This window comes from Zootoca vivipara, chromosome 12, assembly GCF_963506605.1.
Source record: "Zootoca vivipara chromosome 12, rZooViv1.1, whole genome shotgun sequence".
NCBI classification, from domain to species: domain Eukaryota; kingdom Metazoa; phylum Chordata; class Lepidosauria; order Squamata; family Lacertidae; genus Zootoca; species Zootoca vivipara.
In genome coordinates, this window is record NC_083287.1 from 59,476,395 (window position 1) to 59,499,991 (window position 23,597).

At 52.4% G+C, this 23,597-nt stretch overlaps 2 protein-coding genes across 2 annotated transcripts; both read left to right on the forward strand.

Annotated features, from left to right (window-relative positions):
- The first annotated feature begins 61 nt into the window (after positions 1 to 61).
- Positions 62 to 11,720, forward strand: ABCB8 (ATP binding cassette subfamily B member 8). Its single transcript, XM_035130165.2, has 16 exons — positions 62 to 300; positions 1,935 to 2,241; positions 2,562 to 2,711; positions 3,964 to 4,058; positions 4,205 to 4,310; positions 4,463 to 4,624; positions 5,148 to 5,233; positions 5,494 to 5,591; positions 5,938 to 6,043; positions 6,157 to 6,190; positions 6,413 to 6,549; positions 7,251 to 7,345; positions 7,952 to 8,085; positions 8,930 to 9,077; positions 10,287 to 10,537; positions 11,377 to 11,720. Exons 1-16 carry the CDS (start codon positions 164 to 166, stop codon positions 11,455 to 11,457), a joined length of 2,127 nt encoding a protein of 708 aa, XP_034986056.1. The 5' UTR covers positions 62 to 163; the 3' UTR covers positions 11,458 to 11,720.
- An 897-nt stretch (positions 11,721 to 12,617) lies between these two features.
- Positions 12,618 to 23,308, forward strand: LOC132592829 (uncharacterized). Its single transcript, XM_060280457.1, has 3 exons — positions 12,618 to 13,112; positions 14,964 to 15,078; positions 22,675 to 23,308. Exons 1-3 carry the CDS (start codon positions 12,618 to 12,620, stop codon positions 22,977 to 22,979), a joined length of 915 nt encoding a protein of 304 aa, XP_060136440.1. The 3' UTR covers positions 22,980 to 23,308.
- Positions 23,309 to 23,597: the final 289 nt, after the last annotated feature.

Sequence of the window (23,597 nt, forward strand, 5' to 3'; positions counted from 1 at the left end):
TGGCTCCGCCCCCCGGCGCCAGCCACGCCCCCGCCCCCTCGCGCGCAGGCGCGCAGGGCATTGTGGGCCGGCGTCGTTGGAGGCGGTTTCAACATGGTGGCCGCGGGGCTGCTGTGAGGAGAGGGAGGACGGGGACGCAGCGGCGGCGGCGCCCGCTACCGCCATGTTGGTGCGGCTGCTGCTGCAGCTCCCGCGGCCGGGGCCGCTCTCCGGGGGCCGCGGCGGCGCGTCCTACTGCTGCTGGCGGGCCCCGGGGCGGGCGGCCGAGAGAGGGCCCTTCCGGGCCTTGCTCGTTGCCAGGTAACCGTCGCCCGCGCGGGGCAGGCCGGGAGCGCCTCGCCTGAGCCGCCTTGGGGGGCTGGTTGTCTTCCTCTCCGCGAGGGGCAGCCTGGTCGCCGGAGTCCGCGCTCCGCCTCGGCCTCCCGCGCAGCACGCTGGGAAGTGAAGTCCGCTGCCTGCCTGTGGAGCCCGTCTGCCCCCCCCCAGGGGACGCTGGGAAACGGACTCCTCGCGCTCTCCTGGCCCTTTGGCCCGAGGGCGTCCGGCCCGTGGGGGGGCAGGTCCAAAAAGGGGGCGGGGAGACACAGCAAGCGGCCCCCCTTCGCCAAGAAGCCTGCGAAGCGAGGAGCCAGCAGTCCCGAGCCTTTGCAGAGCTCTCCACCTTCCCCAGTAGCTCCTCCCAGAGGCCCTTGGCAGGTGCAAGAGTTTTTCACAATTTCAGACGTGTAAAAACATTTAAAAGATAATTGCAATGAACACAAAGCTAAAGAGATCAAAACACACCAACACCCCCCTTCTTCTAGATAAAAAGGTAAAGGACCCCTGGCAGTTAAGTCACTCTGGGGTTGCGGCGTTCATCTCGCTTTATTGGCCGAGGGAGCCAGCCGACGTTTGTCCGCAGACAGTTTTTCCACGTCATGTGGCCAGCATGACTAAGCTGCTTCTGGCGAAACCAGAGCAGTGCAAGAAAAAGCCGTTTAGCTTCCCGCTGGAGTGGTACCTATTTATCTACTTGCATTTTAATGTGCTTTCAAACTGCTAGGTGGGCAGAAGCATGGACCGAGCAACGGGAGCTCACCCCGTCGCGGGGATTCAAACTGCCAATTCTGATTGGCAAGCCCCAGTCTCAGTAGTTTAACCACAGCGCCAACCGCGTCCCTCCTAGATAGGCTTCCTGAAAAAGCCTGGCAGAATAAAAAGATACTTGTCCCCTGGTTGAATATTTAGCCTTTGCTTCCACCTAAGATCTCAGGGTGGCAAATGGAGGAGGGCTTCCCATCTGGCATCTTCCTGGCTAGGAGCCGTCTAGGCCTAACTAAGCCATGCTGGTCCAGTTGCAGGCTCTCAAAGCAGGGAAAAGGACATGCCACAGGCAGGCTTCTGCAGAGAAACTTGTTTCCTGAGCGAAGACAATTTGGTTCAGCAGGAGGCTTTTTCTGTGAGAGCCGCTTCCTGCTGAATGGACCGGCAGCTACTTTCACTTCCTGTTAACAAATGAGAGGCAGAAAGAAGCTTCACTGAGGCTGAATAAGGGGGTTGCATCCAGGATTCCTACATCCAGCCCAAAGGCCTTTTTGAACCAGTCTGACTTTCCCTGCCTTTGTAGTCCCAGATTTGGTGAACTCAGCCAGGCCACCTCTCTTAAGGAGAGAGTGTGGTCCTGGGGATGGAGAACAAAACAATGGTCTTGCCAGGGATTCCCTAAGTGTCCTGGAGTGAGTTGTGCCAATGACCCCTCAGCTTCATTTTCTCACCTGCGAATAACAGTAACTTATGGAGTTCTTAGGATTACATTTTTCTGATCACTATGGCATTCAGGGGATCGTACGGACTTTGGAAGCAAACTGCTCTGTCAGTCAAAAGCCCTACCTAACGGTGTCTTTTTCAGCCATTGACCTGAATTGAGATGATTGGCTTTCTTTTCCTCCTCGCAGGTACTCAGGCAGCCATGCCAGGTTTTCATGCTTCCTGCGGGGTCCCAACCGCTTGGCCAAGCCATTCCCAGCCATGCTGCTGCTCTTGCCCCGCAGCCCCCTCCCACTGGGGCGGGTGGCTGCCTTCTTGGCAGGGCCAGCCTTGTTGGGACTGGGGGCGGGCTTCCGGCGGGCCTTCTGCCAGGAGGTCCAAAGGATTGAGATGGTGTGTGTCCCCCCACCTGTGGAGAAGGAGCCAGACTTTAACTGGGCCCTATTCTGGAAGTTCCTGCGCCCACAGCTGCTGGCACTGATTGCAGCAGTCTTGGTGAGTGCCCCTTCCTCTTCTCCCATTGATGGGGGGGGGGGGTTGTGGCCAGTTGTGTCCTGTGCAAATGATGGGGAAGGGGGTGTTCAAATTTTTGAGGGTGTGCACACGTGCCCAGGCCAACAATCACACCTGTGCAAAGGCTGACAAAGTCAGAAGGAAATGGAGCCCAAAGAAAGATGTGTAATGTGGGAAGGAGCAGAAAACCCCAGCCTGAGAGTTTGGACCAGAGGGTGAAATAACCATAGGCACAAATTGTGTAGTGTGACATTTCTGAGTCCAGCTGACTTTCCTCACCTTGCTTCTTTCCCTGCCTTCAGTTTGCCTTGGGAGCTGCATTGCTCAACATCCAGATCCCACTGTTGTTAGGCAAGATGGTAAATGTGGTGGCGCAGCACATGCGTGTGGCCGATTACCTCCGTGTGGCACGTCGGCCTGCCCTGCGTCTGTTGAGCATCTATGGTCTCCAGGTGGGTGCTAGAGGGATCTTTCTGGGAAGCGGCTCTTTGGCCCCAAGCTCAATTGCATTTGGGTGGATTTGGGTGGGGAGATGAGGGGACTGATGTGCATATGAACAACCAGGAGTCTTGTGGCACCTTAGAGACTAGAACATTGTGCATAGGTTTTCATGGACTCAAGCCCTCTTCTGCACATACATGTAGCGAAATCCTAGCAGGTATTTAAGGGATAAATTATAAGGTAAGAGTTGAGTGACAATGAGATGCAAAAAGTGCAGGTAGTGATAATTAGAGCTTAGGTAAAGGTAAAGGGACCCCTGACCATTAGGTCCAGTTGTGACCGACTCGGGTTGCGGCGCTCATCTCGCATTATTGGCCAAGGGAGCCGCCGTACAGCTTCCAGGTCATGTGGCCAGCATGATAAAGCGCTTCTGGCGAATCAGAGCAGCACATGGAAACGCCGTTTACCTTCCCACTGTAGCAGTCCCTATTTATCTACTTGCACTTTGACGTGCTTTCAAACTGCTAGGTTGGCAGGAGCTGGGACCGAGCAACGGGAGCTCACCCCGTTGCAGGGATTCGAACCGCCGACCTTCTGATTGGCAAACTCTAGGCTCTATGGTTTAACCCACAACGCCACCTGCTTAGATGTATGTTAATTTTGACTTTGCATTGCCAAGTCAAAGGGCAGGGAACCATTCACAAGAAACCCCCATAGACACAACACAAATAGTCTGGCACAGGTCAAGCTGTTTAATTTCATTTATTCATTTATTCATTCATTTATTCTCTCACCCTTCACCCTAATGTCCCAGGGCAGGTTGTAACATAAAACACATTAAAAACAGTTTAAAACATTTTACAATCACAAAAGGAGATGGGTCCTAAGAATATTCACCCCAAGTGTCAAAATCCAGGGTAAAGAGGTGTGTCTTCAGCATTTGCCAGAAGCTGTATGATGAAGGTACCAGACACACCTCTGTGGGAACGTAGTTTCACAGCTTATGGGCTGTCGCAGAGAAGGCCTTCTCCCCCTTGCCACCCCCCTCAATCCTCTGAGGGTGGGGGATCCCTCTGTGGATCTCTGCACCCAGAAGGGTCAGTAGGGAAGTAGGCTGTCTTTCAGATATTTGGGGCCTGAGTCGTTTAGCTCTTTAAACACTAACATCCAATTAACAACTGTAGTGTGATAGAAATCATTTGTCTTGGTTTTGCACTCAAGTGATATTGTGCATCTCACCCCACCCCTTCTACCATTTTTCAGGGGTTGATGACCTTTGGGTATATCCTGCTTCTCTCCTGGATTGGGGAGAGGGTGGCCAATCGGATGCGCAAGCAGCTTTTTTCTTCCTTCCTCAGGTAACTGGCCTGGGGATGGGGGAAGGGCTGCTGTGGGGTGCAGGGTGGGTGAAAGAGAGAGAGAAGGGTGGAACTTGAGATGCACCCAGGGGCTTGAGCTATTCAAAATAAGAGAAGTGGAGTGACTTGCCGGCTTCTTCCCTAAGGCAGGAGGTGGCCTTCTTTGATGCCAACCAGACGGGGGAGCTGGTGAATCGCCTGACCACGGACATCCAGGAGTTCAAGTCCTCCTTCAAGCTTGTCATCTCTCAGGTGTGGGGACTGGGCTGGGTCAAAGCTGGCCTGGATTTCCCGGGACGGGGTGGGGATGGACTTGAAGAATGCATGAGATGTTTTCCGTGGGGAGGTGAGTCTGATGTGGGGCCAAGGGCTCTTTCCTTCATGGCATGTTTCTCTCTCCTTAGGGCTTGCGCAGCCTCACCCAGACCGTGGGCTGCTTTGTGACTCTCTACTTGATCTCACCCAAGTTGACGGGAATGCTGGTGGTGGTGATGCCCATTTTGGTGGGGGCTGGGGCTTACATTGGCGGCGCTCTGCGCAAGCTTTCACGCAAAGCCCAAGAACAGGTAAGAGAGGCTCTGCCAGTGTGCAGTGTGGGTACTGAAGCCCCACCCAGGCCATTGGGGAAAAAACTCAAGTCCCCCCCCCAAAAAATACTTTCTGGTCTGTGACTGAGCTCCTTTATTCTCCATAACGGCTTTCTAGAATTCTGCTTTATGTCGTTGCTTCTTTTTTGCTGGATTCAGCCAATTATTCTAGGTGAATGAGCTGTTTTTGTGTGCTGCCCGCCCCCACCCCCTCTACCAACCTCGGAGTGGCAGACTGGAGCTATGGTGGTTATTTGCAAAGGAGAGAGTTCTGATCTCCCCATGTCAGCAAATCATCCTACCCGCCCCACATTATCATGGGTTCTTTTCTGGAGTAGCTCGTGCCTTTCCCTCCCTCCCCCTTCCCATTTTAAAAATGCATTCCTTTGTAGAGTGTCCTGACTGGAACTGATTCCCGGAGTTAGCCAAGCCAGGAGCCTCCAGGTTTGCTCCGGGAGCTTGCTGACCCCCACAGTGACTTCTGCTTCTTTCTTGACTGCAGGTGGCCAAGGCCACAGCAGTGGCCAATGAGGCTTTGGGCAACGTCCGGACGGTGCGGGCCTTCGCCATGGAACCCAAAGAGCTCCAGTGAGTCCCTCCTCTCCTGGACTGGAAGTGGCCAGCTTCAAGATCACCACTCCCTCAAAATCCCTGAGGGGAACCCAATATGTTGGTAGTCCTCCCTACTCCCACCCCAAGGTGGGGGATGCAGATCAGCTAGTTGCTCCCTTTCCTTCTGTGTGAGAGCCCTGAGTGGGGCATATAGCCACCCCGTAACTTGGAGGTCCTCTCCCCCCTTCAGTCCTCCCGAAACTGCTGGCCTGAGCTGCTTTCTCTGTCCCTTGCAGGCAGTATGGCGCAGAGGTGGATCAAGCTAGTCACCTCAACATGAAGCTGGGGCTGGGCATTGCCTTCTTCCAGGGGCTCTCCAACGTGGCCCTGAACTGTGAGTGGTGCTGGGGGGGGGGGAAACTGATGAATCTTTGGGCTGTGACGTGGCGGTTCTCTCCGTTGCCCTGCTCTTTCTGGGACAGCAGGGTGGTTGCTGGAGCAAATGCACCTTAAACCTCCTATGTTCTGAGAACACGCAGTTGCCCACTCAATAAAAATGCACTCCCTCCCTCCCCCTTTTCATAAGTTTCCCTAACATAGCTTTTGCTAACCCAGTGCCCTCCAGATGGCTGAGACTGATGGGATTGGTACTTCAGAATATCTGGAGAGCACCAAGCAGGCAAAGGCTACCTGAACCGTCCCATCACCTCCATCTGCTGCCATCTTGTTTTCTCCCCCAGGTATTGTGCTAGGTACCATCTTTGTAGGCGGCACCCTCCTGGCTGGGGAAGAGATGACACCAGGCGACCTCATGTCCTTCTTGGTGTCCTCGCAGACTGTGCAAAGGTAAGGCCCTAGCAGGCCTCCCATGTGCCCCAGTGGCTGGTCAGAGACTCCCCACCCCCCTGCCATGTGTTCCGTCCTTTGCCCTGACAAAATCCCTGCTTGTGTTCCTCTAGGTCCCTGGCCAGCATGTCCATCCTGTTTGGGCAGGTACGTGGGGGGAGGCTGCAGGGTGTGGAGGGCATACGGGGCCTCCTTCTCCCACACAATAACTGGACACAAGCTAATATGCACCCAACCTTTGTGAAAGGTGGTGGAGCAGTTCCTGGGGATGTGGCCCAAGCTGCCATGCTGCTGGCCGCTGAGCAGGGAGGGGACTGGGTTCCCCGAGGCGGCTTCTCCTCGCAACCTGTGGCTCTTGATCTCCTCCAGGTGGTGCGGGGAATGAGCGCTGCGGCCCGTGTATTTGAATACATGACTTTCCCACCAGAGACCGGGGTCTGTGAGAAAGAGCAGCTTGCCTGCAGCATGCTGAGCGGGCACATTGAGTTCCATGATGTCTCCTTCAGGTGAGAGCGGCTGTAGGGGTTGGGTCAGCAGACCTCTCAGGAATGGATGGGCTGGAAAAAGACAGCACAAAATCTATAGTACACGGACAGACTTGGTTTTCACTTGTCATTCCAGGCATTTTGTTTCTTTTGTAAAAAGCTCAATGGTTGGAGGCAGGGCAGGATGCTTCTGAATCCCAGGTGCCAGAAAGGCTCTTGTGCTCAGGTCTTGTTTGAGTGTTCCTCACACGCCTCTGGTTGGCCACTGTGAGAAAGAACAGGATGCTGGAGTAGATGGGCCCCCTTTGGCTTGATTCCTCAGACTCCTCCCAGTCACTCAAAATATCCCTTCTGAAGCTTACCAGGCATTGTTCAGATGTGATCAGGCTTACCTCAGCAGCCACACAAGCAAGCAGCTTGCTAATATTTTTCATTTAGCAAAACTCCTTTGCCAGATATGAGACACTGCAGTGGGGAGATGTGATCATTTGCTCCTGCAATATGCTCAGCCCTTTCTGTGCACAGCCCCCCTTCCTTCTGCTCTCCTTTCTCCTGGCTCCACCACCTCAAGGGTCCCTCTCGGTTGCCCTGGTAAAGCCACCCTACTCTGGGATTGGCTCCTGCGCCACCCCTTCCCTCATCTCTTGGTGTCCTTGAATGCCAGTGGGATCAGCCAGTCTCTGGGCTAACCATGGGGCCTGATCTCTTTCTTCTGTTCTCAGCTATCCCACCCGGCAAGGCGCCAAGGTCCTGCAAAACTTCTCCCTCACCATCCCTGCTAACAAGACAGTGGCTATTGTGGGGCCGTCGGGAGGAGGTAAGAGTCTCTCTCTTTCCCCCCAGCAGGCCAGGTCAGCAAAGGCTTCACCACGTTTTGACTTCCCACCTGCTGGAGTGAGTGGTATCTCTTCATCTCCTCCCGAGATTGCGATCAGTGAGCTCTTCAGATCACCTAAGATGGAACTAGCCATTTGGTCACACCATAATCACGACTCCTTTCTGAAGTGCTTCTAAGGCCGCTTTCCCAGAGTCGCTTGTAAATCCTTTTGTGAGGTGCTTCCTCTTCACACATTGCCCACCTTGGATTTGCTCATTAGATTGTTCCTTTGCTAAGCCCCACACTTGGTTGAATTTCACCTTCCCAAATGGGTCCATCTGTGTCCTGTGTTTCTTGAAAACTTGACCCCTCGTTCACCATGTGCTGTTTCATTTGAGTAATGGCCAAACCCCTCGCTAACCACTTCTGCTGATCCTGACTGAATACGTAGTGCCAGATCCTGGCCTCACGGCAGTCTTCCTGTTCCTGCCCTCAGGTCAAGTGCCACCTGGCAACCAAAGTGCCAGCAAAGGGGGGGGGCTCTGCATGGCCTGCAAGGAGGCCATGCAAGGAGCATTCGGTGACTCTTCTCTTCCTTCTGCCCAGGGAAGTCTACTGTGGCAGCCCTTTTGGAGCGGTTCTATGAGCCCACTGTGGGCGCCATCTTTCTGGATGGCCGTGATATCTGCACTCTTGATCCCACCTGGCTCCGTGGGGACGTCATTGGCTTCATTAACCAGGTGAGAAATGTGGAGGAGGGGAAGAGAGAAATTGCCTGCAGAAGACGGAAAGCAGGGCAGTCTTTTTCTAAGATGAAAAAAGAGGGCAAACAGAAGGGGGTGCTGCATGCAGTCACAGATCATGGGGAGAGAGGAAGGAGCTTTCTTTTCCCCAAACCACTAGGACAGTGAACCTGATTAGCAGAGAACCATAAGAAAGAGATTCTTTCTGAAAGTGGCATGCAATTAACGTATGGAATGGAGTGTCACTGGCTGGTGTGATGGCCACCAACCTAGATCTGGTTTCTTTTTCATAGGATAGGTTTTTCTTTGACTGTTGATTGTGATAGCTGAAGATTTATTTATTCATTGCATTTCAGAATTTAGAGACAACTGTGCATTCAGAGAATACCAGGATGCAGAAACTAAATATAAAACATAATATAGATAAGAAAACAGTATTAAAAAAAAACAACAACAACAAGGATTGAAAGCTGTGGGGCTGCTGTGGGAATGGGACCTCCCTGCTCAGCAGCAGCTACCAGCATGTGGTGGGGATGGCGGCCTCTGCTGTGCAGTCTGCTTAGGGGTTCTCCGGACCAAGTGGTGGTCATGGGAGACATGGGAGTACGGTAGCTGGCCACATCCACCACCAGCCTGCTGCAGCAAGGCAGTGCTGGTGGTCTTAAAGAAGATGTCTTGGGCTGGAGTAAGAACATGAATGATCTCACTGGAAGAACTTCTAGGGGAGAGGTAGGAGGTGCTAGTGTTTTTGCTGAGGCGTCAACAACAGCAGTTGTGGGAGATGTTTTCCTTGGGCTTATCCCTGCGTCTTGAGGCCTCACTCCTCCTCCTGCTTCCCCAGGAGCCTGTGCTGTTCAGCACAACCATAATGGAGAACATCCGCTTCGGCAAGCCTTGTGCATCGGATGCCGAGATCTACGCCGCTGCTCGCCTCGCCAATGCGGATGAATTCATCCGCAGCTTCCCAGATGGCTACAACACTGTTGTGGGTGAGTCAAAGCAAAGGGGTGGGGTGGGTGGCAGGCTGGGTAACGTGGCTGCTCTTAGAGGTGTGTTATTAGGCAAATCTTTCCCTGCCCTCCCACAGCAGAGGTATTAAGCTAACAGTTTGTGGTAGGAACCTGCTAGAATTAGGTAAAGAGGAGTCTGTGACCACTTAATCCTCACTCAAAGGAGCTAAGTAAGGATTAGACACTTTCAGAACAAAACTAGAACTTTTATTGGTTTACCCTCAGTAAGGTTCTAGCTTTGTGGTTACTTTTCTGAAAGGCACAGCACTTTGTTTCAAACAAACACTCTATACAAATATATTTTAGATCTTCGATAATTTCATGCTGCAAATCTGTCACTGGACAGTTAAATTAATTCTAGGGCAGCCATTGTCTTACATTACCTGGAAAAGACTCCTATCCCCTAACCTTCCCCTTGGTAGACGGAACCTTCTCTGCCCACAGACAATCCCTATCTGTGTCTTGAGAGCCCATTCACTCTGACGGACAGACCTTTCTGAGTCTATTCAGATAGCCAGAGACACCCTTCCACCCACCCAGACAGAAAGTCCCTCTCTCTAATCCCACGTCCCTGTCTAACCCACAGACAGTTCCTGTCTGACTCTTGAACTGATGGATTTGGATCCTCTTAAACCTGGCAACCTCTCCTGGTTGTGCCACAGACTCCTCCTCCTCCTCCTCCTCCTCCTCTTCCTTCTTGCATCTTTTTTTTTTCTAAACTCAGGCTGCAGTTCCCCTCCAGCCATGGCACAAGGCAGATTTGTTGTGCTTTATTCCATGTTCTTTTTGAAAAGTTCAGCTAAATGACTGGTTCCTGCTCTAAGTGGGTTCACGAACACCTCTAGAAGACGAGGTAGAGGTATTGGAAGTGGCATCCTCAGGGTAACATATTCTGGGGCTATTTTGTGGCAATTATTTTCATCTCTGTAGATTTCTGGCTGCCAGATTTGGTGTCACTTGGTGCCAGATCCAGGCCTTGGCCACGAGGTTTTCCCATGATGCTACAACCTCCTATAGGATGGAAAAGGGCACATCTGCATGCCCCCCTCCCTGTCCTGTGCCACGCCAACTCCAGGGGAGTGGGCTGTGGAGAGGGAAACGGGGGCAATGTCAAGAGGACACACTTAGTTGTCCTGGCTGTCTGCTTCCCCATCATCTCTCCCCTCCGCATTCTCTCTCCCATCCCAGGTGAGCGTGGGGTGACCTTGTCTGGGGGGCAGAAGCAGCGAGTGGCCATTGCCCGAGCCCTCATCAAGAACCCCAAAGTGCTGATCTTGGATGAGGCCACAAGCGCCCTGGATGCGGAGTCGGAGCACGTGGTGCAAGAAGCCCTGGACAGGGCAGTGTCCGGCCGCACCGTGCTAGTCATTGCCCATCGTCTCAGCACGGTGAAGGATGCAGACCTGATTGTGGTGCTGTCAAAGGGTCGCGTGGCTGAGGTGAGGCAGCAGGGGAGGAAGGCGGCAGGCAGCCTTGATGGCAGTCCTGGGAGAGGGGGGGAGTTGCGGTGAACACTTGGGGCCTCTCCCAGCTTGCTAATGAGAAGTGGATTTGGGGGCACTTTGTGGATTTCAGCATCCTTGGGTCCCAGACCAATGCAGCTGGGCATTCCTAAACCCATTGATTCCTCTGGGCTTACAAAGGTTAATAGATAAATATCTCACCAGTAATTCACTTATAGATAAATAGATAAATATCTCACCAGTAAAAAAAGTGAAGGGCAAGGTGTACGGAAGTTCTGTGACAGTTTTGTTCAACATTCAGGTGCATACAAAAACAGCAACTGAATAAGCCTTCAGACCTGCAGATCTTTCTCAAGTTTGCTGTACCAAAGCAACACCTATTGGGAGTAGAAACTGATTGAGCCCTAAAGAAATAGAATGAAATTTGCTAATAAATTCTAAAACAGCAATTTCATGCTGGAGTCCCAGTTCATTTATAGAAACATTTATATACCACTTTTCTGCCTGAAGGCATTTTACCGCAATTTAAATATTACTACAATTAAATAAGAGGATTAAAACAAGTCATAATGAAACAGGCAGAACGGGCAAGATTAAAATTCCCTTAAAGTTTGGTGTAACAAAAAACTCTTGACTTCCATGCTAGAGGACATGATAGAACGGGCCAATCTAAGCTGCTCTTATTCTTTGTAGGAGAATGGTGCTTGTGTCGTATTGACTGGTAGGATCTATGCAGCTCTTGGCACTTCTCTTGACTTTGGGGGACTGGAAAGTGGGGCTCTTGTTTCCTGATCTCCCTGTTTCTCTCCTTCCAGTCCGGGACACACACGGAACTACTACGGAAGGGTGGCATCTATGCAGAGTTGATCCGACGCCAAACCAAAGATGGAGTCTGAAGCAGGAAAGCTTGTTTTGTTGCCCTCGAGGAAGTATTACTGCCTGATCTGCCCCCATTTCACTCAGGAGCTTATTTGGATTCTGATGCAATCCCAGAATTGGTTTGCAGGGGTGCAGAGGGCCAGGTCCGGAGCCTGTTGCCCTGGAATCTGTCTAGTGTTAGAATATACCCCCCCCCCCAAATTCTGCCTGAGTCCCACCACTGAACAGAGCTTTATGTAATTTAAATGTGTGTTTCAAATACAGTATTTTTGCATTTGGATGGTGTGTCTGAAGTGTTTTTAGATGCCTTGAAACTTTGGCTTTATTAGGCCTCATCCAGCCTCCAAGCACTGATTCAGGATGAGGAGGCATCCAGGCCCCTGGTCAGCCTCTCCTCACGCTTTCCTGCAGCTGCTAGGTTGCAGCATTTGGGACTTTTTAGTTTAGAGAACAAGTGAGTGAAAAGAGATGTGATAGAAGTTGATAAAATTTTGCATGGCATGGAGCTGAATTTTGGGAAATTCAGGAAATAAAAGGAAGTCCTTCACACAGCACATACTTAAACTATGGAACTTGTTCCTCCAGGAAGCAGTGGTGGTCTCCAACTTGGGTGGCTTTGTGCAACTTCATGTCCATTTGAAGGCTCCTAGGCAGGATGGCTCTGCTCTGCCTCCACAGTCGGGCAGCAATGTTTCTGAATCCCAGTTGGTGGAAAGCCCAGGAGGGGAGAGGGTCTGGTGCTCTGGCTCAGCTCGCTGGTTTCCCACAGGCATCCAGTTGGCCATTGGGAGAAGAGGCTACTGGACTAGAGGGGCCATTGGCCTGATCTGGCAGGCTACAGTGGTACCTCTACTTACAAATAACTCTACTTACGAATTTTTCTACTTACGAATGGAGCTCCGTCCGCCATCTTGGATGCGGTTTAGATAGGATTTTTTCTACTTACAAATTTTTAGATAGGGTTGCTTCGATTTACACATTTTTTCTCCCAATGCATTCCTATGGGATTCGACTTACAAATTTTTTCGACTTACAAATGTGTGTTCGGAACGCATTAAATTCGTAAGTAGAGGTACCACTGTATTCTCCTATTCTTGTGTCAAATAGCACAGGAGATCACAAGAGAAGGGTGACAGCTGTGGGAAGACATCAATTCCTGGTGCGGTTTGAAGAAACAATGGTGTCCATCTCTTGTTGGTGTCCATCAAGGAAGGCGGCAAGATGTCCTGCTCCAGAGGACGCCTTTGCCAACCCTCTCTGGCCACTGTCTTCTGGCGGGAAGGGGCTCCGGGGGACCCCCGCCCGAGGGCTGCCCAGACCGTCGTGTCCAGCTGGGCCGGGCGGCGAGCAGCCAGCGGAAGGTCCCGGCCCGGCCAGACTCATCTGCCCTCTCGCCTCGGGCTCCGCAGCCCAGAAGCGGCGGCAGCGGCAGCAGCGGGCAACCGAGCGCCGCGCTCCCTCCGGCCGGGTCTCCGAGGGGGCAGGACTCCAAGTCCCGTCGTGCACCGCGGCGGGGGCGGGGCCTGCGCGGCCAAGGAGCGTGACTGCGACCTCCCCGGGAAGCGAAGAAGGGAGACGCCGCCGCCACCGCCGAAGGAGCCCCCGGAGCCCCCGGGCCAGGGAGGCAGGCAGGCAGGCAGGCAGGGAGGGGGCTCGGCGATCCCTCCCCCAGGTGGGTCCCCTTCGCGCGGGGCAGCAGCCCCTCTGCCACCCCCCCCCGGGAGTCGCACGGGGGAAGAGGGGCGCCCCCTCCCCAAACCCCCCTCGGGGGGGGCGGCAGGCTGGGCCGATCGGTGGCTGACCCCACCCCACCCTGGGGCTTGACCCCCCCGCCCCCGCCACGCCCCCTCCCTCCCTCCCCCCGCGGGTGTCGCGGGCGGGGGCGGCCTCAGAACAAAGGCGGCCCCGGATCCCGGCGGGGGGGCAGGGGGCAGCAGCCCCGCCCCCCACGCCCACCCCACCCCAAGGGCGCCGGGCGCAGCCAGCCCATGATGACCGCCGGGGGAAGGGAGGGGGGGTCAGCGACCCCCAGGGCGGGCGCGGCGGGGTCGGGGCTTCGCTGTCCTCCTTTGGGCGGGGCGGCCGCGGGGCACATACCTGCTGCTGCTGCATCCAGGGCTGAAGAAGCGGAGCTCATCTCTTGCACAGCCCTCCTCAGAGTGCGGGGGGGGGGGTGTAAGATGTGGCCGAGCCCCCCAAATGTGGCAGGGCTTCTCTTCCTGCCCTGCAAACACTTCACAATCTATTTCAGGCCAGTCAAGGATCTCAGCCGGCAGGTGGATTTTGACATTCTTCCAGGCAGGCGGGTCAAGGGCGCAAGGGGCGGGCAGAGTTCGCACCCAGGTCCCAAGCAATCCATTGCATAGGCGTGGAGAGCGCGGCCAGGAGAGTGGAATAAAAAGGTGAGAGAGAGAGTAGAACAACCTAGCCGAGGCCTTTGTGTGGCAAGTGGGTCCGTTTTGCCCACGTGAAGATAATAAATATCTCTACACTCACAGAAGCCCCTCTGCCTGTAGGGCCACATTTGACACATTACTGTACATGGAACAAATCTGAGTTTGCAACTGGAAGATGCATTCAGTCGCGATGTTTGCATTTTCAGGCTCACACCAAAAACTTCAGTTTGCAAACAGCCCCTTATAAGCAAAAGAGAGGGTTGTGATCTGGGGGTGTCCCTCTATGTAAGAGGCCCTTTTGCTGACCCATTCCCCCCCTTGCAAGTCAGGGCCCCCCCCCCGGCCTTTGCCAACAGCTGTGACCTTGAAAGATGCGAGTTCAAGTGCCATTTTGGGTGCACACCCAAGATCATGTCTCCTGGGAGCTGGATTGTTTGGGCCTGTTAAATTTGTATTGTTGCATTTATAAGAAGATGTTGTTGGTTATTTTGAAATTAACCTGGAATAGAAGGGCATGCTATAAGTTGAGAGAGGAAGAAAGTGGGGGGGGGATAAACCTCACATGAAGGAGTGGGTGGGTGGCTTAGGGTGGCTGCTGCTCAGTTTCTTTATTCATTTTATTTCATAAAATTTATACTGCACTTCATTGTTAAAAGAAAAGCAACAACTCTCAAAGTGGTTTACAAAAAGATAAAGAAAATGATCCGTAAGGAAAAATAACAACAATAATAATGGAAAACTTTCAAAAAGTTAAAATGGCCCCATAATTGAAAACAATTTAAAGCTCACATCACCTTCCTAAGCATCTAGGATAGACTTGTCTAAACAATGATGTTTTTAGCAGGCACCTGCCTGGTGTCAAGAGGCAGGGAGTTCCACACACTACAAGATTGAATTCTTACAAATGCAGAGCAGGGGTTATGTGGCCCCTGTAACGGTTCCAATTCAGTTAATCAGAGCAGAATGTCTTTTGCAACCCAGTTACAAAAATGTGGGGTGCTGATCGCTGTGACCGCTTGATGTAATCTGCCATGTAGGATTTAGCTAAGATTCCTGCCTCGTAGGGGGTTGGACTGGATGACCCCGGGACCCTACCAACTCTGCAATGCTATGATTCTATCTTGCAGGTGCTTCAAGGACACTCAGACCTGTTTTCCCGCAGGAGGTGCAAAAGGATGGCAGAAGGGGTCCAAATGCAGAGGGAGGTGATGCTGGAAAATTGCAAGCCAGTGGCCCCACTGGGTGAGGACAACCCCCTCTTTCCTCTCTTTATCAAAGATAGTTTTTTTGGGGGGGGGAGATCTGGGGGTTTCTGCTGCGTGAAGAGCTCAGGGTCCGAGGCACCCGCTCCACACAGACACAGACTAGCAAAGGGTCAGCAAAGTTTTGCTGGCAGGCAGTCTGGCCACTAAAATCGGTCCAGGAAGAGCAGGGAGTGGATCAGAAAGGGAGGATAAATTGGATGCCCCTTTGAAGAAAGCTCTCCTTCATGGGGAAGTTAAGGTGTGGTGGTTGGGGGGGGGACAGGATGGGAAGGAGGGGGAATGGCCTCTTTGACAGTCCCTCTTTATCCAACTTTATCCCAACCCCCACCACACACACAGACACTATATTTAAAATCAAAAGAATATTGTATTTAATTTATAGTGAAATGGGGGGGAGGGAGAGGTTTATGTGTGAATGTAACCAAAAAGGAGGAACCAAATAAACCACCTGTGACTTGTTTTCACAGACCCATCCTGGCTCTTCTGATGTAGAGTTCCCTTAGTTTTAAGGTGTTTTTTACTATTTCTACAGATTTCCAAGGGTGGGGAGGTGCAATGTCATCCCCCCTCCCCACACACGCTTCTTGAGTTGGACAAAGTCCTTCAACGTGGGCAATTTATTTATAAAATTTATAAATATATACACCACTTGATTGTTTTTAAAAAACAAATTCAAAGCAGTTTACAAGAAAGAGGGGGGAAATAAAATTTTCAGTAGGAAAATTTTAAGACCTTCTAAAAGCTGGGTGGTGGGGTCTGAACTTGGGCTTAGTGCAGACCAGGGTTGGCTACCATTTGGGGGCCCATCAGCCCCGTCCACAAAATGCTCAACCTGAGTTTAGTGGCTCCCTTCGCACGCTCGCGGCGTGTCGGGGTGTACACCTTGTTGGCCTGCCTTTGGGTGAAGGCGTGCAGGAGGCACAACCCCCCCCCCTTCACCTTACACAAAGGTAGGCTTGCAGCGTGCTTCTTTTGTACACTGGGGTCGTCTTTATGAGGCACAGAGGGGAATGACCGACCAGTTGCCGACATGCGTCACTCAATACTTAGATTTGTGGGTTTCTTTCTTTGGTAGCTTTTGTGCACCCCTTTATTTGAGTGCTGTCTGACCGAACCTTCCAGCTCCGCTCTTTAGCTTTTAAATTCTGACTGTCTTTTGGTTTGAAACATGAGCTGTTTTGTGCAATGGGTCCAGTGCAGGAGTTTTATGATACCTCCGTGGGAAAATCTGCATTCAGAGTTGCAAGGGAGCAGCTGCCTTGGAGAGACTTTGGGGACTCTGGTGGTGGCTGTTTTCATAGAATCATAGAATCATAGAGTTGGAAGAGACCACAAGGGCTATCCAGTCCAACCCCCTGCCAAGCAGGAAACACCATCAAAGCATTCTTGACATATGGCTGTCAAGCCTCTGCTTTAAGACCTCCAAAGAAGGAGACTCTACCACACTCCTTGGTAGCAAATTCCACTGCCGAACAGCTCTTACTGTCAGGAAGTTCTTCCTAATGTTTAGGTGGAATCTTCTTTCTTGAAGTTTGAATCCATTGCTCCGTGTCCGCTTCTCTGGAGCAGCAGAAAACAACCTTTCTCCCTCCTCTATATGACATCCTTTCATATATTTGAACATGGCTATCATATCACCCCTTAACCTTCTCTTCTCTAGGCTAAACATACCCAGCTCCCTAAGCCGTTCCTCATAAGGCATCGTTTCCAGGCCTTTGACCATTTTGGTTGCCCTCTTCTGGACACGTTCCAGCTTGTCAGTATCCTTCTTGAACTGTGGTGCCCAGAACTGGACACAGTACTCCAGGTGAGGTCTGACCAGAGCAGAATACAGTGGTACTATTACTTCCCTAGATCTAGATGCTATACTCCTATTGATGCAGCCCAGAATTGCATTGGCTTTTTTAGCTGCTGCATCACACTGCTGACTTATGTCAAGTTTGTGGTCTACCAGGACTCCTAGGTCCTTTTCACATGTACTGCTCTCAAGCCAGGTGTCACCCATCCTGTATTTGTGCCTTTCATATTTTTTTTTTTTGCCCAAGTGTAGTACCTTACATTTCTCCTTGTTAAAATTCATCTTGTTTGCTTTGGCCCAGTTGTCTAATCTGGTTTTAGACCACGAAGCAGCAAGAAAGGAAGATTCCCCTTCTCCCCTTCTCTCTCTCTCTGTCCTATATTGGAGGGTCATGGTCTTCTTTCAGCTCCTCTAAAGCCGGGAGCTAAAGAGAAGACCTTGGCTTCTCTTTTTGGCACTCGCTTTGGGCCTGTAAGGAGTCAAATCCATGTTTCCACAGGGTGAATATGGATTGAATCTGCTTTGCGGACATGCCCCAGATCTTTGCAAACGTACACCGATTAGACTTCCAGGCCTGACAAGGGACTGAAGGCAGCCTAGTGCTGGCCTCCCTCCATGGCCCAGGCCGGGACCCCCAGCCGGTTGCCATGGACTCGCCCTTCTCTTCCTTGCAGAGGGAATGGAGGGGGCCTGGCTTCCTCCCTTGCAAGAACTGCCCTCGCCCTGGAAGGCAGGGGGTTCTTTGCCCCCTCATGGGTGCCCAGACCCAGCGAGGTGGGAGCTTGACCTGACTGCCGCCGGATGGCTCATTTGTGGCCCCTTTGGAGACCCCATGGCTCGAAGCAAGGCAGTCTCGTGGTGCAGGAGGCCCAGCTGCGCTCCTGCTTCCCCATGGAAGGATCCCAGGGGCAGCTCGGGGCTTTTACGTCCTGTTTTCAGGCCAGGAGGCTGGGCTTGAATGTCTGCTGAGGACAGCCTGGCCTCTGTGGGCATCTTAAGGACAGAGGAAATGCATCACACGCCATGCCATGTGTTTGGTCCATCTTCCCTACGAAGGAAGGTCGCAGCATTTGGGACTTTTCAGTTTAGAGAATAGGAAACGGAGAGGCAACATGGTAGCGGTTTATCAAATGATGTGTGGCCTGGGGAAAGTGGAGAGAGGAAAGTCACGTAAGAAATCGTGGACATCCAAGGAAGCTGAATGTTGGGGTATCCAGGACAGATGAAGAAAGTCCTTTACGCTGCACAGTGAATCTGTGGAACTCTCCGCCTCAGGAGGCAGGGGTCGCCACCAACCTGGATGGCTTGAAAAGAGCACTCGACAACTCCACAGAGGACCAGGCTCTTGGTGGCCACTAGCTATGATGGCTCTTCTTTGCCTGCACGGTCAGACACAAATAAAGGGCTTGGCCCTTTGGGGGCGTTTGCCTGGCATGGCGGGAGGCAGAGATTTCTGGTGACTCACTGGCTGGTGACTGATGCAGGCAGCTTCACACCTCCAGGTGGTTGCTCAATGATGTGGGGTGAATAAGGGCAGGTGTGACCTCGCTCCCCAGGTGGGAAAGCTATAAGGGGGAGGGAGAGGCAGGTGGACGGACAAGCAGACGGATGGAAGCAGAGCTCTGAGGGCTGCCGGGGGTGAAAGGGGCAACTAGCCCCTCAGAAAGGAAAGGGGTGAGTGGGTCAGCCGGCGGCGGGTGGGCACGGTAGATGATGAAGGGAGAGGGGAGGTGTGTGGGAAAGAGGGTCAGGAAGTGCTTGGTTAATGGAAGGGAAGGGGCTGGGGTGGGGCTTCACCTGTCCTGGGCATCTCTGTACATCATCCAGCCGCCCCCCCCCCCGGTCTTGTGGCCCCAAAGCCAAAGTCTGATATTTCCCTTCCCTTCCCTAGGTTCCTTCCTAGTCTCAGATTCTATGATTCTTCCCCTGCTTCCCCAACTCCCAATGATTCTCAGCAACTGGCCTTTATGGGCATCCTGCTGCCCTCATGTGTAGCCTTGTCTCCACGAGTTTGTCCAGCCCTCTTTCAACCCTGTCTAGTTTGGTAACCATCAGTACTTCTTGTGGCAGCGAGTTCCACAGTTTATCTGTACGCTGCATGAAGAATTGCCCTCTTTGATCTGTTCTGAATCTTCTGATGTTCAGTTTTGCTGGAAGAACACATCCGGTTCTAGTATTTTAAGAGTGGGGCGAGAGAGACTTCTCTCTAGCCGCTCTGCATGCCTTCTGTAATCTCGCCCTCCCCTGCAGCATAAATCTGCCTCCCTTTTGCTTCCTGTTGGCTGGCTGTTCTTGATCCGGCACCAGCGTGGCCTAGTGATTAGAATGCCAGGCCAGGACCTGGGAGAGACCAGGGTTCGAATCCCCGCTTGGCCGTGTAGAAACCAGTCATTGCCTCTCAGCCCAGCCTACCTTGCAGGGTTGCTGTGGGGATCAAAGGGGAGAAAGGATAACTATGCTTGGAGGCACAGGTAGGATATAAATGCAATGAATCAACGGGAACAGCTCTTCCCAGCCTTCTCTTTTGGAATGCAAGCACCGCCAACATGGGCAACCGCCTGGATGTGAGTCAGGCTCCCAGAGGCCAAGTAGCACCTTTGGGAGCCAAGTCGGAAGGGGTTTTACCTGCTGCGCCCGGGAACCGGATTTCCTCCAGGCATGTTGGAGGAGCAGAGGTTGCCAGGCCAGACACCCTTGGGATAAAGCAGCCCAGAACAAGCGGAAGTTTCCTTCTGCTCCTTTGGGGACGTCACAGGCAGGGGGGGCTGCCTCCTCATCCTCCTCATCATCCTCACAGCGGCTTTTGCTGCCCGGGTGAGAGCTGCTGAAGTCGGCACTTAGGGGGCAGGTGTGCTGGGACAGTCTGTGGGTCTGGATAGTGGTTGTGGGGGAGGCCGAGGGCCAGGTCCAAGCCCAGCACTGCCAGGAGCCAGGCAGAGACGCCTCCTGCGGTGCATGGGGTTCAGCTGGGCTGCCTCTGGATTTGAGATGGGATTGCCCAGCAGTCGCTTCTCCACCCCATTTTGACATGGCAGCTGCACAATCCTCCTTTGCATGGCGCCCAGCTAAACTGTGGAACTCCCTCCTGCAGGACGCAGTGAGGACCACTGGCCTCGGTGGCTTAAAAGAGGGTTAAACTGATCCATGGTGGAGGCGAAGGCTCTGGGCGACTCTCGCTAGGATGGCTCTGCTCTGCCTGCCCAGCCGGGGGTAACAATGGCTTCTGAATCCCAGTTGCTCTTGTGCTCAGATCCTGCTTGTGGTTTTTCTCATCTGGTTGGCCCCAAGGGAACAGGAGGCTGGACCAGACATGCCCCTGGCCTCATCCAGCAAGCAGGCTTTCCTTATTATGTTCTCATGGAACTCCAGGTCCAGAGGCAGGGAGGGAGGGATCTGTGGCCGCTCCACTTGATCCTGCCCCTTTGGCCTGATCCAGCCAGGCTCTTTGGGGTTTCTTAGGCTCCCAGCGCCTCTGCCTCCTGACTTTCCAGGATGTGTGGGAAGGAGCTGAGCCTTCCCTAATCTCTGGAGGCATCAGCGGAGGGGGAGTTGCATCTCGGGTTCAAACTCAGGCTGTGGAGCAGAGAGGTGAGTGAGACTCGGCCCTGAGTCAGGAGTGAGTCAGGAGAGCTCAAACCCCCAGGAGGACAGAAGACACACACACACACACACACACACACACACACACACACCTGCAACACTGCACCAAGGGGAGGGGGTTGGCTTCCTTGCGGTGCAATCTGGTGACAGTCACATGGCTTTTATAATGAAGCGCCTTAGATGCCCCTTTGTCCATCTCTGGCATCAGGACAAAGGCTCTGGGCCTGGGCTGTCCTTCGGGGAGAGCTGCTGGGCTGTGAGGGGGTGCTCTTTGAGGGGCACCTTGAGGTGGGGCTCTGGGGTGCCCATTTCAGCTCAGCTGCAGGCCTTCCTTTCCTCAGGGGCCCAGAGTCATCGGCTTGTAGAGCTGCAAGGGACCCTGAGGGAATTCCAGACCAACCCCCTGCAATGCAGGAACTGTGGCAGAAGAATGGCCTGTGCTCTGGGTCTCAGAAGGATGGCTGCTGTTTGCGCATGGGCAGGGTGGGGTCTTAGGGAATAAACCCTGTGGAGTCGGCCTGCACACACCCAGGATTGCCGTGATAGCAAGGGTTGAGTTGAGTCTTTGCATATATAAAAGGATGTCATATAGAGGAGGGAGAAAGGTTGTTTTCTGCTGCTCCAGAGAAGCGGACACGGAGCAATGGATTCAAACTACAAGAAAGAAGATTCCACCTCAACATTAGGAAGAACTTCCTGACAGTAAGAGCTGTTCGGCAGTGGAATTTGCTGCCAAGAAGTGTGGTGGAGTCTCCTTCTTTGGAGGTCTTTAAGCAGAGGCTTGACAGGCATATGTCAAGAATGCTTTGATTGTGTTTCCTGCTCGGCAGGAGGTTGGACTGGATGGCCCTCGTGGTCTCTTCCAACTCTACGATTCTATGATTCTACCCCCTAGGGAACAGCTAGGGATGTCAGCTTCAAAGTGCCCTCTTGGGGGCAGGTTGTGCTGTGCAAAGGTTTTGATGTGCTCCCCAACCCAAATTGTTAGCTGTTGTAATCTTAGCAGCGGTTAGAAGGTTGGACACTATTTATGGATCATTTTCTGGAATAACATCTTTTGGATGTTATCTTTTAGAAGCCCCAAGGCTTCTAAGACAAGGCAAAGCGGGTGGCTTGCGGATAAGCTTCCGCCCAGCACCTCTCTCTTTGGAAACATACTACTGGTTGGAGCCCCCCATTTGTTTATTACATTTGCACCCCACTTTTCCTCAGGGAGGTCCAGGTGGTGTCTAGAGGTCTCCTCCTCACAATGACCCTGCGAGGGAGGTTTGGCTGAGAAGCAGGGACTGGACTCAAGGTCACCCCCAGCCAGCTTCCTGGCCGAGGGGGGATTTGAACCCTGGTCTCTCCCAGTCTGAGCTGCTAACCACTATGCCACACTGCTTGCAGAGAAGTGTCGTGTGGCGGATATCTCACCTGCCACACCTGCAGGAAAAGGACAAGCCACGTGGTGGAGGGAGAGCCAGGATCAGGATCGAGTGGGTGGGTGGGTGGGGGTTGCAGGCACCCAGAATGTTGTTTTCTTCCACTTCCCAAGAGGCTGCTAGCTGGCCACTCTTTGGTTCAGAGTTAGCAACTCAGATAGGTCAGCTAATTGCCAAATGGTACCTTAAACTTCAGTTGTGGTCCCCGCAATGGAATGGCTAGGCATCATTTTTTCATCTGTGAATCCCCTCCCCCATTTCTATACCATTTTATATTTTAAAGAAAAAAATCTCAAAAGTGCTTTACAACCCATTGAAACATCAAATAAAACCATCCGGAACAAAATAAAAAACCCCCCAAAAAATCAAGCTTCAAGGGGAATATTTCAGATCCTTCTCCAAGCGACATTTTGGTTTCCCCATATTTATTTGGCGACTTCATTTATAGAGCTGCCCTACAGCAGAAGAACGGCAGGAAGGCAGCGTGGGGCAGTGGTGAGAGTGTCAGATGAGGACCTGGGAGATCAGGGTTCAAATCCCCACTCGGTCCTGAAGCTCACTGTGTGACCTTGGAGTTAGTTGCAACCTCTTAGCCTACCTCACAGGGTTGTTGTAGGGATTAACTCACTAAGGGGCATGAACCATGTACTCCTTGGGAGATAAATGCAATAAATGAGCTCTTCTGCTCACCTGATTCAAAAAGCTGGAGGTGCCTGGGGAATTTTGAGCACTGCTTCTTTCTCCTTGGCAGACTCTGCATCCACCAAAGATTTAGCCGCCTGTGACCTTGAGGAGGAGGAAGAGGGCGAGCAGAAACAAGGGGAGGCCAACGGGGCAATGGAGGAAGACATGTATGTCGGGGAGCCCCCTGGCGAGAGAGAGGCAGCCCTCACTGACCCCCCTGCGCAGGACGAACCAGGCAAAGGAGCCTCCCCCAACAGCAGCAGCCCAGGTAGCACTTTGGGGCTGAATGTATGGGGCAAAAGGGAAAAGCCATTCCTCAGATCAGAGCCTCCCACACTTTGGGGGCCACAACCCCCCCCCCAAGTCCCATAAACTCATCCCAGTGCCCCACCCCGGCCCTATTAAATGCATTATTCAGAACAGTGCTTTACAGCGAGGGAAATTACAACAATGGATTTCACATCGAGAACAATTAATTGCTTGTTCCAATTAAATCCAATTAAAATTATTCATGTTATTCATTTCATTTCTATATATCTGTAAGCCACCTTGAGTCCCTGCCAGAGGAAAAGGCAGGGTCTCAATAAATATAAATATAAAACAATAAAGTCGTACTTTGGAAACCAAATGGAATCCGTTCCGGAAGTCCGTTCAACTTCCAAAACAGTTGGAAACCAAAGCGCGGCTTCTGATTGGCTGCAGGAAGCTCCTGCAGCCAATCGGAAGCTGCAGGAAGCCCTGTCGGATGTCCAGCTTCCAAAAATAGTTCCCAAACCAAAACAGTCACTTCCAGGTTTGCGGCGTTCGGGAGCCAAAACGTTCAAGAACTAAGCTGTTGGAAAATCAAGGTACGGCTATATAAGCACTTTTTATTTGTGACAAAAAACCTTCAAAATGGTTTACAACTTGCATTAAAATGTTCCAAAATAAAACATCAAATATAAAATATGCATTCTGAGGGTTTTGTTTTGTTTTTGTTTTTTTTTACAA